The sequence below is a fragment of the Sander vitreus genome, chromosome 6 (genome assembly GCF_031162955.1).
Source record: "Sander vitreus isolate 19-12246 chromosome 6, sanVit1, whole genome shotgun sequence".
Lineage (NCBI taxonomy): Eukaryota > Metazoa > Chordata > Actinopteri > Perciformes > Percidae > Sander > Sander vitreus.
This window is the reverse complement of record NC_135860.1, coordinates 1,647,693-1,662,164: the sequence shown is the minus strand read 5'-3', so window position 1 is coordinate 1,662,164 and position 14,472 is coordinate 1,647,693. Positions and strand designations below refer to the sequence as shown.

Below are 14,472 nucleotides of genomic sequence, written 5' to 3'. Positions count from 1 at the left end.
GATAATAACGGTATATTTTTTAATAAAAACAAAAAAAACATTTTATGATAATACCCCCAATCACAATGTTTATTCACAATAACTTGCGGGTAGAAAACTCCTGCTGTACAGGTAGGAAGGAAACGCGGAGGAACAGAGAGGAAGTGTTGAAGATCTGGGGATGTTTTTGGAGGTTTTATGACTCAGTCTAAGGCTACATTTACACCGCTACGTTTTGGTTTTTGAGCAGAGTTTAGAGCTGAAAGCGATCTCTGTGCACACAAGTGTTTTTAGCTCCAGTAGAAGAACTAATCTCCGAGGGGGAAACGCCAGAGCAGGGGGAATGAGAGGGGGAAACGCTAGAGCAGGGGGAATGAGAGGGGGGAAACGCCAGAGCAGGGGGGAATGAGAGGGGGGGAAACACCAGAGCAGGGGGAATGAGAGGGGGGAAACACCAGAGCAGGGGGGAATGAGAGGGGGGAAACACCAGAGCAGGGGGGAATGAGAGGGGGGAAACACCAGAGCAGGGGGGAATGAGAGGGGGGAAACACCAGAGCAGGGGGGGAATGAGAGGGGGGAAACGCCAGAGCAGGGGGAATGAGAGGGGGAAACGCCAGAGCAGGGGGAATGAGAGGGGGGGAAACGCCAGAGCAGGGGGGAATGAGAGGGGGGAAACGCTAGAGCAGGGGGGGAATGAGAGGGGGGGAAACGCCAGAGCAGGGGGGAATGAGAGGGGGGAAACGCCAGAGCAGGGGGGGAATGAGAGGGGGGGAAACGCCAGAGCAGGGGGAATGAGAGGGGGAAACGCCAGAGCAGGGGGAATGAGAGGGGGAAACGCCAGAGCAGGGGGAATGAGAGGGGGAAACGCCAGAGCAGGGGGAATGAGAGGGGGAAACGTAGCAAAAGACGTTTTTAAACCAAAACGTAGCGATGTAAATGGTGCATTAAAAGACGACTTAGGAGAGCGTGTTTCCGGGCAGGACAGACTCTTCGTAGCAGTGTCGCGGCTCTGTTGAGCTCTTGGGGAAAGTTTTTGGAGGAGTGGTAGCGAGGATTTCAGGGGCCGGCGTTAGCAGGTTGTTGGATGTTTTCAGAGACCTTGGAATGGGTCCCTGGGAGATTTGTTCGGGGCGTGTTGAGCTGTTCGGTTTGTGTGGAAGCGTCTCTGACGGAGCGGCGTCACGGCGGCAGAAGATAAAGAATCCCCGCGTGATGTGAGAAACAGCGGCTGTCGTCTGAATTATGAAAATCGGAGGACTTTTGTCAGCCATTAAAAAATAAAGCGGTGAAAGTTTTATGCGGCGCTTCGTTGATTATTGATAGAGCAACTCCAGCACTGACAAAGAACTGTGGGAGTGTGATATGTGTGTGTGTGTGTGTGTGTGTTTTTTACACGGACAGCATGTGTGTTTGTTAATCATCTGTGTGTTTTATTGAGAAGATGTTCATGTTTAATACAAATTTACAATGCTATTTGAAGCAACATGTTTTGTCCTCAGCTGGTATCGGATGTCCTCGGGTGGGCGGGGCCTGTAAATAGCTTTTAAATGATTGACAGCTCTCTCTCTCTCTCTGTCCCCCTCCAGGGACTCGAAGGAGTGCAGCTGTGGAGCCACTGGCTGAACATCTGGGTATCTGTGTGTATTTTGGTTTATATCTTTATGTTTTTTTAATGTGTTTGGTGAGTCTATGTGTGTGTGTGTGTGTGTGTGTGTGTGTGTGTATCCGTGTGTGTGTGTTTCTGTGTTTGTGAGTTTCTGCGTGTGTGTGTGTCTGTGTGTGTGTGTTTCTGTGTGTATTTCTGTGTGTGCTTCTGAGTATGTGTGTGTGTGTGTGTGTGTTTTTGTGTGTATGTATGTGTTTCTGTGTGTGTGTGTGTGTGTTTTTGTGTGTATGTATGTGTTTCTGTGTGTGTGTGTGTGTGTGTGTGTGTTTTTGTGTGTGTGTATGTGTTTGTGTGTGTGTGTGTGTGTGTGTGTGTGTGTGTGTGTGTGTGTGTGTGTGTGTTTGTGTGTGTGTGTGTGTGTGTGTGTGTGTGTGTGTGTGTTTTTGTGTGTATGTGTGTGTTTGTGTGTGTGTGTTTTTGTGTGTATGTATGTGTTTCTGTGTGTGTGTGTGTGTGTGTATGTGTGTGTGCGTGTGTGTGAATCTGTTATCGCCCACCATCAGATTTGAGAGAGAATAATCAACAAAGGCACAAAGCTGAACTGTGCCCAATTTAATGCGAGTGTGTGCGCGTGTGTTTAATCTACTGCGTGTGTGCTTTTATACTTTTGTGTAGCCCACGTTTGTGTGCCCACTGGTCAGATTTCCATGCAGAGTGTCACAGTTCCTCTGATGTATCACTGCAGCAGCTTCTCTGACTAGCTCCACGTTTCTGAGGCAAAAACATGGTGACGTTCAACACATTCTCATGAACGAGTATATATGATATCCTTGGACACATGTTTAAACTCAACTGTCACGTGGCCGATCGTCATGTGACCGGCCGGCGGTTGCTGTAATTTCGTAGGATATCATACGAGTTGTTGTGCGTAAGTTGTCATAAGATATTATGCAAACCTGTTCATGAGAATGCGTTGATGAGAGTCTTCTTATCACAGTGAAGATGTCCGGTTTGGTGCCACCGTGTCACCGTGCCACCTGCGTTCACAGAACTGATCTGTAAACTTGTTTGATCCACTATCCTGGGTGGAGATGTGGTTAACAGGGTTCAACAAAAAGGGTTTCCCGACGGCCCGGGGTAAGTTAACGCAGTAAGTAAATGTAACGACCTACTTGCCCATTCGGGCTAAAGCTAAAGATCTTTGCCCGATCCCGACGGGACGACCCGACAGGTTCGGTCTTAATTTCTATCATTTTACGCGGGCTCGGGCCGGGCTTAGGCTTGCGTAGGGGTTGCGCGGTAAGTGAGCGGTCAGGCGATGCATTTTGATTAGCGTGAAAATGGATGCTGAGGAGGTGAAACGGAGGCTGGCCTCTGGCGATTACTTTTTGGTTGCACCGGCAAAGAAAGCAAAGTCTGAGGTGTGGCAAACGTGTGACCATGTGCATAATGAGAAATGACTCATTCGGCGTGAGCACATTTGAATAATGTCGGGCTGTAAACGGGTTCAAAATGTACTTATCGGGAACGGGCCGAACTTTTAAAGCCCGATTACAGCTCTAATCATCGAATCATAATCATGATTTGAATGTGCTGTTGGCCAATCAAGAATTGAGTCGGCGGTTGATGCTTTTGTCATATTTTCTTGACTCTTTTTTTTTTTTGGGGACCTAATTTTTTTACATTTTTCATGAGGGCTTTTCTCCCGTTTTTTTCCGATTTTTTTTCTTTCAAAGTTTGACACTTTTTCGATATTTTGTAACACTTTTTTTGACGTTTTTATTCAAACTTCTTTTCGACGTTTCTCCTCTGAATTTATTTTATATAGAATGTTAGCGTTGAACCCTGAGTTTATAATCGCTTCTTTTTATGGGGGCTACAAAAGAAAATCCCACAAATGATCATCCTGTTAAATCGTCCAGCAGAAGCTGAACAAATGTAGTTCCAACCAGGTTTTAATAAGACTCAGTGGACACTTTCAATTCTTTGAAGTCTTTGTTTCAGGTACTTTTTTTTGTTGCTTCCCTTTCAGCATGAATCCCAGCGCAGCTTACAGTGAAATCTGTTCACATTCAACACAGTAAAGTCCAAACTAGAGCCGGTGAAGAAGCAGAACATCACTTTTCAGAGCGCTGTAAAGCATCAGAGGGTAAATGATGTGTGACAGAATGACTGATGGTGCAAACCGAGCGGCAGAATTTCAGCAAAGTCACACAGATTACAGATTAAACACACATTCAGAGCAAAGACGAGAAGTTTTAATGTCATCTCTTAAAGATTCTTCGCTCTGCCTTTCTGCCGCCGAAACATCACATCGAGGGCGGATTCCCCTGTTTTCCTCAGATGAATTACACTGGCTCTTCTGCCTCACTTTGTGCCACGTATTTCAACAGATTTCAACACTCTTAAGCTTCACGGCGGCTCTGTGGCGCTGCAATTAGGTTAGCACAGAACTACGATGGATTTATAATGATCCCGGGGTTGCAGGGCGCTCAGGAGGACACAACCGCCGTTACTTAGTGCTTTGGTCGCGCTGATTTCAGCAGCCTTTCTCGCTACGAAATAGCCAAAGTGGCGGCTTTGGAAGATTGGACCAAATTGGCCGAGTGTGTGTGTGTGTGTGTGTGTGTGTGTGTGCAGAGTGTGTGTTGTCGTGTTGGATGTTCCTGGGTGTCTGAAAAGCCGAGTGTTTATCCACACAATGGAGCAAATCTGAGCCTTTGATCATCAGGCCGAGTCGCCAGATCTGCAGGGAGAGAGAGAGAGAGAGTGTGTGTGTGTGTGTGTGTGTGTGTGTATGTGTGCAGATAATCACCAATGCATCAAAGTTTATCACAGAAAGAAAGTGGCTTAATTCCATTCAGCCGAAAATGCCTCTATTATTGTGTGTGCGTGCGTGTGTGTGTGTGTGTGTGTGTGTCCTGCACAGCAGCCAATGAACTGCTATGATTAATGTGACTTAAGAAAAGTGCAAGATGCAAATGTGTGAGTTCAACACATTCTCATGAACGGCTTCGTATGATATCGTGCAAAAGCGTACACACAACAATTCATATGACATCCTATGAAAATCACAGCAACCGCCGACAGGTCACACAACAATTAAGTTCAGCGTCTTTACAGTTACATTTAGCCGAGAAAAGGTGACTGTGAGCCGGCTACAGAGCTCCGTGAGGGGACGGCTGTTTCAGAGAGCGTTACTGTTGAGTTTAGCCGACAAAAGGTGGGCGTCATGCGGCAACGGGAATGAAAGAAGATTGGTGGTTTGGGTTAAAAACACCGTCCTCCTTAAGGGTGCAGTAGGTAAGACTTATAAAACTAACTTTCTGTCATATTAGCTGAAACTGACCCTATGTTCCAGTAGAACTACATGAAGCAGGTCATTATTATAATCCAGCTCCTCTGGCTCCACCAAAAATCCACAGCTCCCTGTTCAGATGCACCAATCAGGGCCGGGGGGGGTGTCTAACTGCGTGTCAATCACTGCTCATGCATACGCATTCATTCTCTCTTGTGGGGGGAGGGGCTTAGGAGACCGTTTTGGGCTTTAGCGTAAAGGGGGGGAGGGACTGAGAAGTTGTCGATGTTCAAATTTTTTGGATCTTCACAATCCTACCTACAGCACCTTTAAGTAGTACTCCTGGGACATGAACACCCGTTTCCTGGGTGAAAGTCTTGTGTTTTCTCCTTAACTTCTTCCGGGACATGAACTCTGCTCCCCGGATTGAAAGCCCTGTGTTTTAGGAGCCAAACATCCCCCCCCCCCCGACCTCCTCCCTACGGGGATCCTAACGCTCTTATACAGCAGCAGTCAACGTGGTGCTGACAGTAATAAATACATGGAATAAATACCAATTACAGTACTATTTCACTCTTGGAAAGAAAACTTTTTCCATAAATGTTGAACTGTTTCTTTAAGCCGTTTTTCCCCCAGTGTGGATGATGTAAAAAGCACACACACAGTTGAAGGAGATGGAGCAGGTCGGGTTAATTGTGTTGAAGTGTGCCGGTCGATGAGGCTCACATAGCGGATACCATGTTTGACTAATGAGAGCATCTGTCGAGACACACACACACACACACACACACACACACACACTCGCAGCGCCGCGTGTCCCGGGAGGAAGGGAACTCTGTTCTCTTTTCAGTCTCATCACAGTCTCTGTCATCTTCAATCTGCCTCACATCCCGTCTCCATGACGATGTGTCCCCGCTCTTCACTCAAGCAATCAGCGATCCGCTGCAGCGATCGAAACATCATCGTCATCATTATCATCATCCCCCCTCTGAGACCCACAGCCGGCCAGGAGGGGGGGACCTGCAGGTCAACAAGGTGTAATCCGTGGCGTTCAAAGCACGGCTCTGGGACCTGAGCGGGTCCCTGAAGTTGACAGATACAGTGGGGCAAAAAAGTATTTAGTCAGCCACCAATTGTGCAAGTTCTCCCACTTAAAGCACCCATATTATGCTCATTTTCAGGTTCATAATTGTATTTTAAGGTTGTACCAGAATAGGTTTACATGGTTTAATTTTCAGAAAACACCATATTTTTGTTGTACTGCACAGCTCTCTCTCACTGCTGCAGATCCTCTTTCAGCTGGTCTCTGTTTTAGCTACAGAGTGAGACCTCTTTTCTTCTTCTTCTTCTGTACTATCTTTGATTGCACTCTCACATGCTCAGTAGCTCAGATGTAGATCATGTCAGCTAGCTAGCTCCATAGACAGTAAAAGAAAGGCTGTTTCTCCAACTTCAGTCAGTTGCAAGGCAGGATTAGCCGGGAGACTTCTAAATGAGGGCGCACATGGAAGTAGTTCTTTCGTAGATTATGATGAACTTGTGTGTGTTGTAGCAGTGCTTTGCTTTGTTAGAACGAGGTAGCATGCTAGCGTTAGCATTAGCGTTAGCATGCTAACCCTACGAGCTAACGGTCGCAGTTAGCCAGCTCGTTTCGGCTTGTGACGTCACAAGCCGTGTCGATTTTGAACAGCTCACCCGGAGACTGAAGGCAGGACACATTCAGAAACCGTATCTCACTCAGAACAGCATGGATGGATTTTTTCAAAGTTTGTATGCGTATGGAAGCACCAGAGACACAAAATAACACCCCAAATCCCAGAAAAAGTGTTTTTTTCATAATATGGGCACTTTAAAAAGATGAGAGAGGCCTGTATTGTTCATCATAGGTACACTTCAACTATGAGAGACAAAATGAGAAAAAAAATCCGGAAAATCACATTGTAGGATTTTTAATGAATTTATTTGCAAATTCCTCGGGAAAATAAGTATTCGGTCACCTACAAACAAGCAAGATTTCTGGCTCTCACAGACCTGTAACTTCTTCTTTAAGAGGCTCCTCTGTCCTCCACTTGTTACCTGTATTAATGGCACCTGTTTGAACTGGTTATCAGTGTAAAAGACACCTGTCCACAACCTCACAGTCACACTCCAAACTCCACTATGGCCAAGACCAAAGAGCTGTCAAAGGACACCAGAAACAAAATTGTAGACCTGCACCAGGCTGGGAAGACTGAATCTGCAATAGGTAAGCAGCTTGGTGTGAAGAAATCAACTGTGGGAACAATTATAAGAAAATGGAAGACATACAAGACCACTAATAATCTCCCTCGATCCGGGGCTCCACGCAAGATCTCACCCCATGGGGTCAAAATGATCACAAGAACGGTGAGCAAAACTCCCAGAACCACACGGGGGGACCTAGTGAATGACCTGCAGAGAGCTGGGACCAAAGTAACAAAGGCTACCATCAGTAACACACTACGCCACCAGGGACTCAAATCCTGCTGTGCCAGACGTGTCCCCCTGCTTAAGCCAGTGCATGTCCAGGCCCGTCTGGAGTTTGCTAGAGAGCATTTGGATGATCCAGAAGAGGATTGGGAGAATGTCATATGGTCAGATGAAACCAAAATAGAACTTTTTGGTAAAAACTGAACTCGTCGTGTTTGGAAGGAAAGAATGCTGAGTTGAATCCAAAGAACACCATACCTACTGTGAAGCATGGGGGTGGAAACATCATGCTTTGGGGCCGTTTTTCTGCAAAGGGACCAGGACGACTGATCCGTGTAAAGGAAAGAATGAATGGGACCATGTATCGTGAGATTTTGAGTGAAAACCTCCTTCCATCAGCAAGGGCATTGAAGATGAAACGTGGCTGGGTCTTTCAGCATGACAATGATCCCAAACACACCGCCCGGGCAACGAAGGAGTGGCTTCGTAAGAAGCATTTCAAGGTCCTGGAGTGGCCTAGCCAGTCTCCAGATCTCAACCCCATAGAAAATCTTTGGAGGGAGTTGAAAGTCTGTGTTGCCCAGCGACAGCCCCAAAACATCACTGCTCTAGAGGAGATCTGCATGGAGGAATGGGCCAAAATACCAGCAACAGTGTATAAAAACCTTGTGAAGACTTACAGAAAACGTTTGACCTCTGTCATTGCCAACAAAGGGTATATAACAAAGTATAGAGATTAACTTTAGTTATTGACCAAATACTTATTTTCCGCCATCATTTGCAAATAAATTCATTAAAAATCCTACAATGTGATTTTCTGGATTTTTTTTTCTCATTTTGTCAAGTGTACCTATGATGAAAATGACAGGCCTCTCTCATCTTGTTAAGTGGGAGAACTTGCACAATTGGTGGCTGACTAAATACTTTTTTGCCCCACTGTATATGCACATTATATTATATATATATTGCACATTTAGCTGGACCAACCTCACGGTCTTTCCTTTTTTCTCCCTTCTTCCTGAGACATTCTTGTCTTTTCTCAGGACACACTGAACCGTCTCGTTCTTAAACTAAAGTGAAAACATCCAAAAATGACCAGAGTTGGAGTTTTTTACACATGACAAACATTCTCGTTCTCATTATGTCTCACTTGATCTTTCTCTGTGTTCCTGTTGGACTCGACAGCAGAGGGAAGATGACTCACATCAAAGACAGTCAGCGAAATGTTAACGCCTGACTCGCCTTCACTTATCAGTGTGTGTGTGTGTGTGTGTCGCTCTCATATCAACTCACACTCGTACAGAAACTCACAGTGTATTGAGACCGAGGCAAGACCAAGGCTTTGAGGGGTTGAGACCGAGACAACTGCAGTTGCAGTTGTTGAGATAATTAGAAAAGGCTGATAAAGTTACCAAATGTGTTTTAGGTTGACGGCAGCAGCAGCGTAGGAAAATGCTACACATACAGTGTTGTTTAACACCATTAAAGGAGAACCTAACCCTAACCCTGTAGTTCCAATGAGACAACCTGTAGGGCAGGGGTCATCAACTACATTGTTCCAAGGGCCAGAATGTTTCTAAGCAGACACTCCGGGGGCGGACTTTCAAATAAAGAAAATAAAATGAATTTATACCTAATACGCCTATTCTTGTTCGAAATGTTCACTTTCTTGCAGAATTAATGCTATTTTTTATTTTATTTTTACATGTATTAGTGTGAGCAACCTCCTAAAAAACATGGAAACTCCATAATGATAACTGGCTCTTTAAGTAGAAAAAGATCTCAGACTAGGAGGCAGTTCACTGAGGAGTGACGGTTAAAGTCTGTGATTAGGGAAACATGCAGCGTCCTGATTGGTGGAAAATGCTTGCAGAAAGAAACGGCTGTTGTCAGGTAAGAATGTCACTGTCAAAGAAGCTGAAGCTGAAATTTGACGTGGAAAAGCCCAGCTTTAATGATGAATGGACAGAATAGCAGGCTACGCATTCGTCATGTATGCCTCATTTGCAATGAAACGATGTTGTTGCAAAATAATACAACCAGCATCATCATCAAGAATGAAGAACGCAAACATAATGGTCGCGTCATTCACATGCATATTAAGTAGCCACATGCATCTGTTTTGGTCTTATAATACATCCATAGGTTTACCGCTGCAGCGGAGAGGATGGCTCGCTCAGCCAGCATTTAAGTTCATAAGAATGTGTCCAAATTTCAAGATTCCCGGCAAACTAAGATAAACAGTTAGACTACAACCCAACAGTTGTTTTAGCTTGTTGGTAAAAATTTGCAGGAACAAACACAAAATGATCTGACGCAGGACAAGTGGAAGAAAACGACTAAATAAACAGGGTAACGAGTTAACAAGAGGCAGGTGACACAAGGGCTGGGAAACAGGTGAGAAACATCAGGCAATCACAAGGGCGGGAAAACACAGGAAGTAAAACTAGACAAGACAGCACAGAAAACCAGACTATCACAATAAAACAGGAAACAGAACATAATACAAAACAAGACCATAAATTACACAATCACAAGGAGACAGGACATAGAACCAAAATACCAGATCCAGATCCAAATTAGAACGGAAAACACGTAGCATGACGACACATTGGCAGCAAAAGCAAAAAAAACATTTTTGTAATTAGTGTAATTATTTAGGCAACCAGAGTCTGTACATTTCTGACTTTGTTGGCCTTGTGGTCTGTAGACACTATGATACTATGACACTGACTTTTTTCCCCCTGTGATCTCATCTTTTAAGACACTTCGGACAGTAATGCACACACTGTACTTCCCCTTCACAACAACACGTTCTTATTAGCTGCAGAATTAAATGAAAACGCCAATGGCAACGTTTACAGGCATGTTATAATCAAACATTTGTTTATTAACATTTTAGGCCACCAGAGTATGTACATTTCTGACTTTGTTCCCCCTGCGATCTTATCTTATAAGACACTTCGAAAAGTAATGCCCACATTTCCTGTTCACAACAACACGTTATTATTAGCTGCCGAATTAAAAAAAAAACTGTCACATCCTCAAAGTAGGAGTCCAGTAAAGACCGTCACAGGGGACCAGACGCCCTCCTAACAGCTCTCATACAGGACTGCAGCAGGACTTTAAACATTTGTTCAGGATGAACAGAAATCCACAGGAGGAAATTGGTAATTAAAAATACTCTAATGTTTATGTGTCTGTATGTAAATCTACTATATGTTTATGTGCCAGGATGATGTCTGCATTTGTGTTTGATGTTTATCTTTCAGAGGAAATGAAGGAAGAAGCAGCAGCTGACTATGTTAATGTACCAGCATGCACTGTGGAGAAAGTGGCAGCTCGTCCAGGTACATTTCACACATTTAACGTCGTTAAACGTGATATTTATTCATCAATGATGATGCTAAAATTGTGATTGTTTGAAGGTTGAAAATGTTTTTCATTTTTCTCCTGTAACACTTAGAGTAGATCCGAATGATGAGACAATCTGATTGGTCAACTAGACATTTAGGGCGTGCTCCAATCAGCACGACGGCACACCCAGAGCCGTTTGAGAACACCACAGACATCACTTAAAATATTACTCAGCCATTTCTGTATCAACGTTACAGAGCTGAATTGAAAAATAGTTTTTGAAACATTTGTATTCATGTAAATCAGGAACCACGATGGAACACAAAAGCTCTCCATCTCATGTATATCAAAGATTCATCGGATTAAATGGCTTATTTGTTACAACGCACTGAAGTTAACTTTCACTGGAAATGTTTTGATCAGCTGTGCCGATGACTCGGCGCTATGTTAAAAATAAAAAATAGTTGAATATGAATTTCGGAGAGGTACAGGAACTAAATGTGTCAATGGAAAAATTAGTTTTTTCAGCAGATATCTTACAGTTACAACAAGATTGAGCTAATAAAGCAGATTGGTGTTTCTATGTGTGGTAGTTATTCACCTCGGTCCTAGCCGCATCACTGTCATACCAATAATGACGTTAAATCAAACCCTGGATTGTAGTATTGCTACAAAAAAAACATTCCTACCACAGGCAATACAAGGTTTTAACACTTCATCAGTGAGTGTTAGATAAGACTCATATACATCACAGTCAGGGTTCAAAATTTACTTTTTTCGTCCACTAGCCAAATAGCAATTTTACCAGCTATTCAATAGATTACCATTGTTTTTATTGGCTGGTGAGTGAAGCAAATCTACCAGCCACTTGCATATTTTACCAGCACGTGGCTAGTAGATGGTGCTAATTATGAACCCTGATGACAATACTGCACTAAGTTCAACTTGCACAAACATAGGTTTTACTTACATCTTTATAAATACTATTTAAGTAGGTTGTACATTATTTATTCACCAGTTCTATATACGTTTGTACATTCTTTGTTTTTTGAATAGTTGTTCTTGTTTTATTTATTATTATTTCTTTTATATTCTGTATGTGTGTCTTATATTGTGCTGCTGTAGCACTGAAATTTCCCAATTTGGGATCAATAGAGTCTAATCATCTAATCTCTGACTGATTAATCAACATCATCTAGTAAACTGAGTTCTTATTTCTCTCTCAGACCAGAGGTTTCACTGCTTCTCTCAGTCTTTTCTACTGGTAGCAGTGTGTTGGCTGATACTGTTAGTCATCATGGGCCTCCGTATCTACTGTGAGTACCACTGTCTTAACTTGTTGTTGTTAGTCTTTACTTAAAGGACAGGTTCACATTTTATCAAGTCTGTCAGATGCCCATATGTTCATAGAAACAGTTTTTGCTCGGTGTAATCCTTCCTCCTCTTCATCCTGGCTCTGCTCAAAGATGTATTCCAAAGTTGATCTGAAGCTAATATGAGGCTTCAGCAGTACAGTTACAACCTTTATAGTACCAAGTTCACTCTTTGTGTTTTCCCAGACAGGATTTCTGAAGCAGAGTGATAACAACACAAAGATATTTAAAGATAAAAAACATATTTTGGCAAACTTAGACGACTGAAGTAGGACTGTGGACTTCGTCCTCTGTCTCTTACTTTGGAAGTGCATTAGAAAGATTATTCTCCAGTATGAACAGGAGGAATGATCAGAGCAAGAAAACTCAGTTTTAATGTCCATATGAACACCTGACTATTGTTTTAAGATAGATTTGAAACATGTGAATCCATCCTGTAATGTATTTTATTATAAGGTGAAACACTAAAGTGGCATAATTGATAAAAAAACTAAACTGCATTATCACTATGATGATCACAGACCTGACTGCAGTAAACCAGGATCTGGAGACTGAGAGGAACAACTTAACAGGACAAATACAAAACATCAGTCGAGCTCAGTGGAGCATTGATGAATACTGCCCCAAAGTAAATAACGGTATGTTCAGATCCCATTAATTACATCCTATAATAACTGATAATAATAATAACACAGTGCAGTAATGTTGTGTATTGGTTGGTCTCTGTAGATTCAGAGAGACGGTGTAGAGCTTGTCAGAAGGGCTGGAGAGTCTTCCGGTCCAGCTATAAGACTAAACTCATCGAGTCCAGCTGCTATCTGATTAATGATCCTCCTGATCAGAAAACCTGGGAAGAAGCTCGAGAAGACTGCAGAGAACGGAGTTCAGATTTGGTCGTTGTACATGATGACAAGGATGAGGTAATGAGGAAGCAGTGGGAATTTTTATGACGCAATTGAATGTATTTTCTCTAGGTCTGAACACACTGTGAGTCCGTAGATCAGTGTGATTATTAAAGTATAGTGTTTAAATCTCTGATTAATGTTTTTCTCTTGTCAGTATGCACTCCATGTTTACAGCCGGTACAGCAGGTACGCCAACAGATCCTGGATTGGCCTGAGAGCTGAAGGAGGGAGATGGAAGTGGATCGATGGAAGTGATCTGACTGAAAGGTAAGAGACACATTCCTAAACACTTTGAATCCTAAAATCTATCAGCCTTGATCTAAACATCATGTTCTTCCCTCAGTGTCAGATACCGTGAACTATTTCCACCTCCTACTGACGGTCAGTGTGTAGTTTCTGACGACTTCAGATGGAAATCAGAGAGCTGTGCTGAGAAAAACGGATGGATCTGCAAAAAGAAGGCTTTATCTTTTTAAACACTGCAGTCAGACTTGAGAAGGTTACTGGATGCTCTGTATGATAATATCAACTGGCTTATAGATATCAAACTGGGAAGACTTCTACGTCACAATTTAAATGTTCTGTTTTCATGATTAAAAATACAAAATTATGTATGACTGTATGAAAAAAGAGAAACATAAATATTTACAGTGATTACTTTTTCAAAGCTGTGTGTGTGTGTCTGTGACAGTGCATGTACATGTCAGATGTGTTGTATAGATGAATTAGATGTTGGCTACTGACAATCTGAGAAAAATACAATGTGTGGCCTGAAGGGGCACTAAACTATTAACTATTAATATCTCTGAATGTGCTTTTGTTCTCCTTTGTTAGAGATGTGATGTTTATAATTTCTATATCAGCAGATTGATGAGAGGGACAGACAGACTGCTCAGCTTCCTGTTTCCTGTGTGACAGGTTATATTGTTGCTACTCATGAGCCAAAATGGAGGCACTGCATCACCTGTTTTTCACAAAATGTCCCCAGAGATCTTTTCTTTAGCATTTAGATTTAAATAATATGAATATGTAGTGTTTTCTATTCATCTGTCTAGAAAAAAAGTGATGTGTTATTACATTGAATAAAAACGCTGTGACACATGGTTTTCATCATCTTCTTTTTTACATATTGAAGGAACCACATCATTCAGGAAGTTACAACATAATTGAAAAGGATGTGCGAGATGCAGATAGAAAAAAAATGACAGTCACAAAAACAAACATTAAAGCAGAAGTTGACTAAAGGTCGTCACAGTGGAAAGATTTTGAAGATTGATTTTAGAAAAACGCCTTACAACAAAAGTGTCCTGAGGCAGTGGTGGAATGTAACTAAGTACATTTACTCTAGGTACTGTACTTAAGTCCAATGTCCCATATATTTAGAAGAGGTCGATTTGTCCTCTATGAAAGACAACCCACTCCCCAAAAGAGGTAAAATAACCGTTCAGGGGGCTCAAAACATGAACAGGAAACAATAACTGTGTCTACTCGTGCTATATCGAGGGG

At 42.7% G+C, this 14,472-nt stretch overlaps 1 protein-coding gene across 1 annotated transcript; it reads left to right on the top strand.

Moving 5' to 3' along the window:
• The first annotated feature begins 10,330 nt into the window (after positions 1 to 10,330).
• On the top strand, positions 10,331 to 13,571 carry LOC144518896 (CD209 antigen-like protein C). Its single transcript, XM_078251769.1, has 7 exons — positions 10,331 to 10,501; positions 10,604 to 10,681; positions 11,915 to 12,004; positions 12,583 to 12,699; positions 12,791 to 12,981; positions 13,121 to 13,233; positions 13,310 to 13,571. Exons 1-7 carry the CDS (start codon positions 10,474 to 10,476, stop codon positions 13,440 to 13,442), a joined length of 750 nt encoding a protein of 249 aa, XP_078107895.1. The 5' UTR covers positions 10,331 to 10,473; the 3' UTR covers positions 13,443 to 13,571.
• The last annotated feature ends 901 nt before the right edge of the window (positions 13,572 to 14,472 follow it).

Bases quoted from the DNA above. Each gene is read 5' to 3' on its own strand.
- LOC144518896 (XM_078251769.1), top strand. From the start codon at position 10,474: ATGAACAGAAATCCACAGGAGGAAATTG. The intron at 10,502-10,603 runs GTAATTAAAAAT...TTTATCTTTCAG, and splicing joins AAATCCACAGGAGGAAATTG to AGGAAATGAAGGAAGAAGCA. The intron at 12,982-13,120 runs GTAATGAGGAAG...TTCTCTTGTCAG, and splicing joins TACATGATGACAAGGATGAG to TATGCACTCCATGTTTACAG.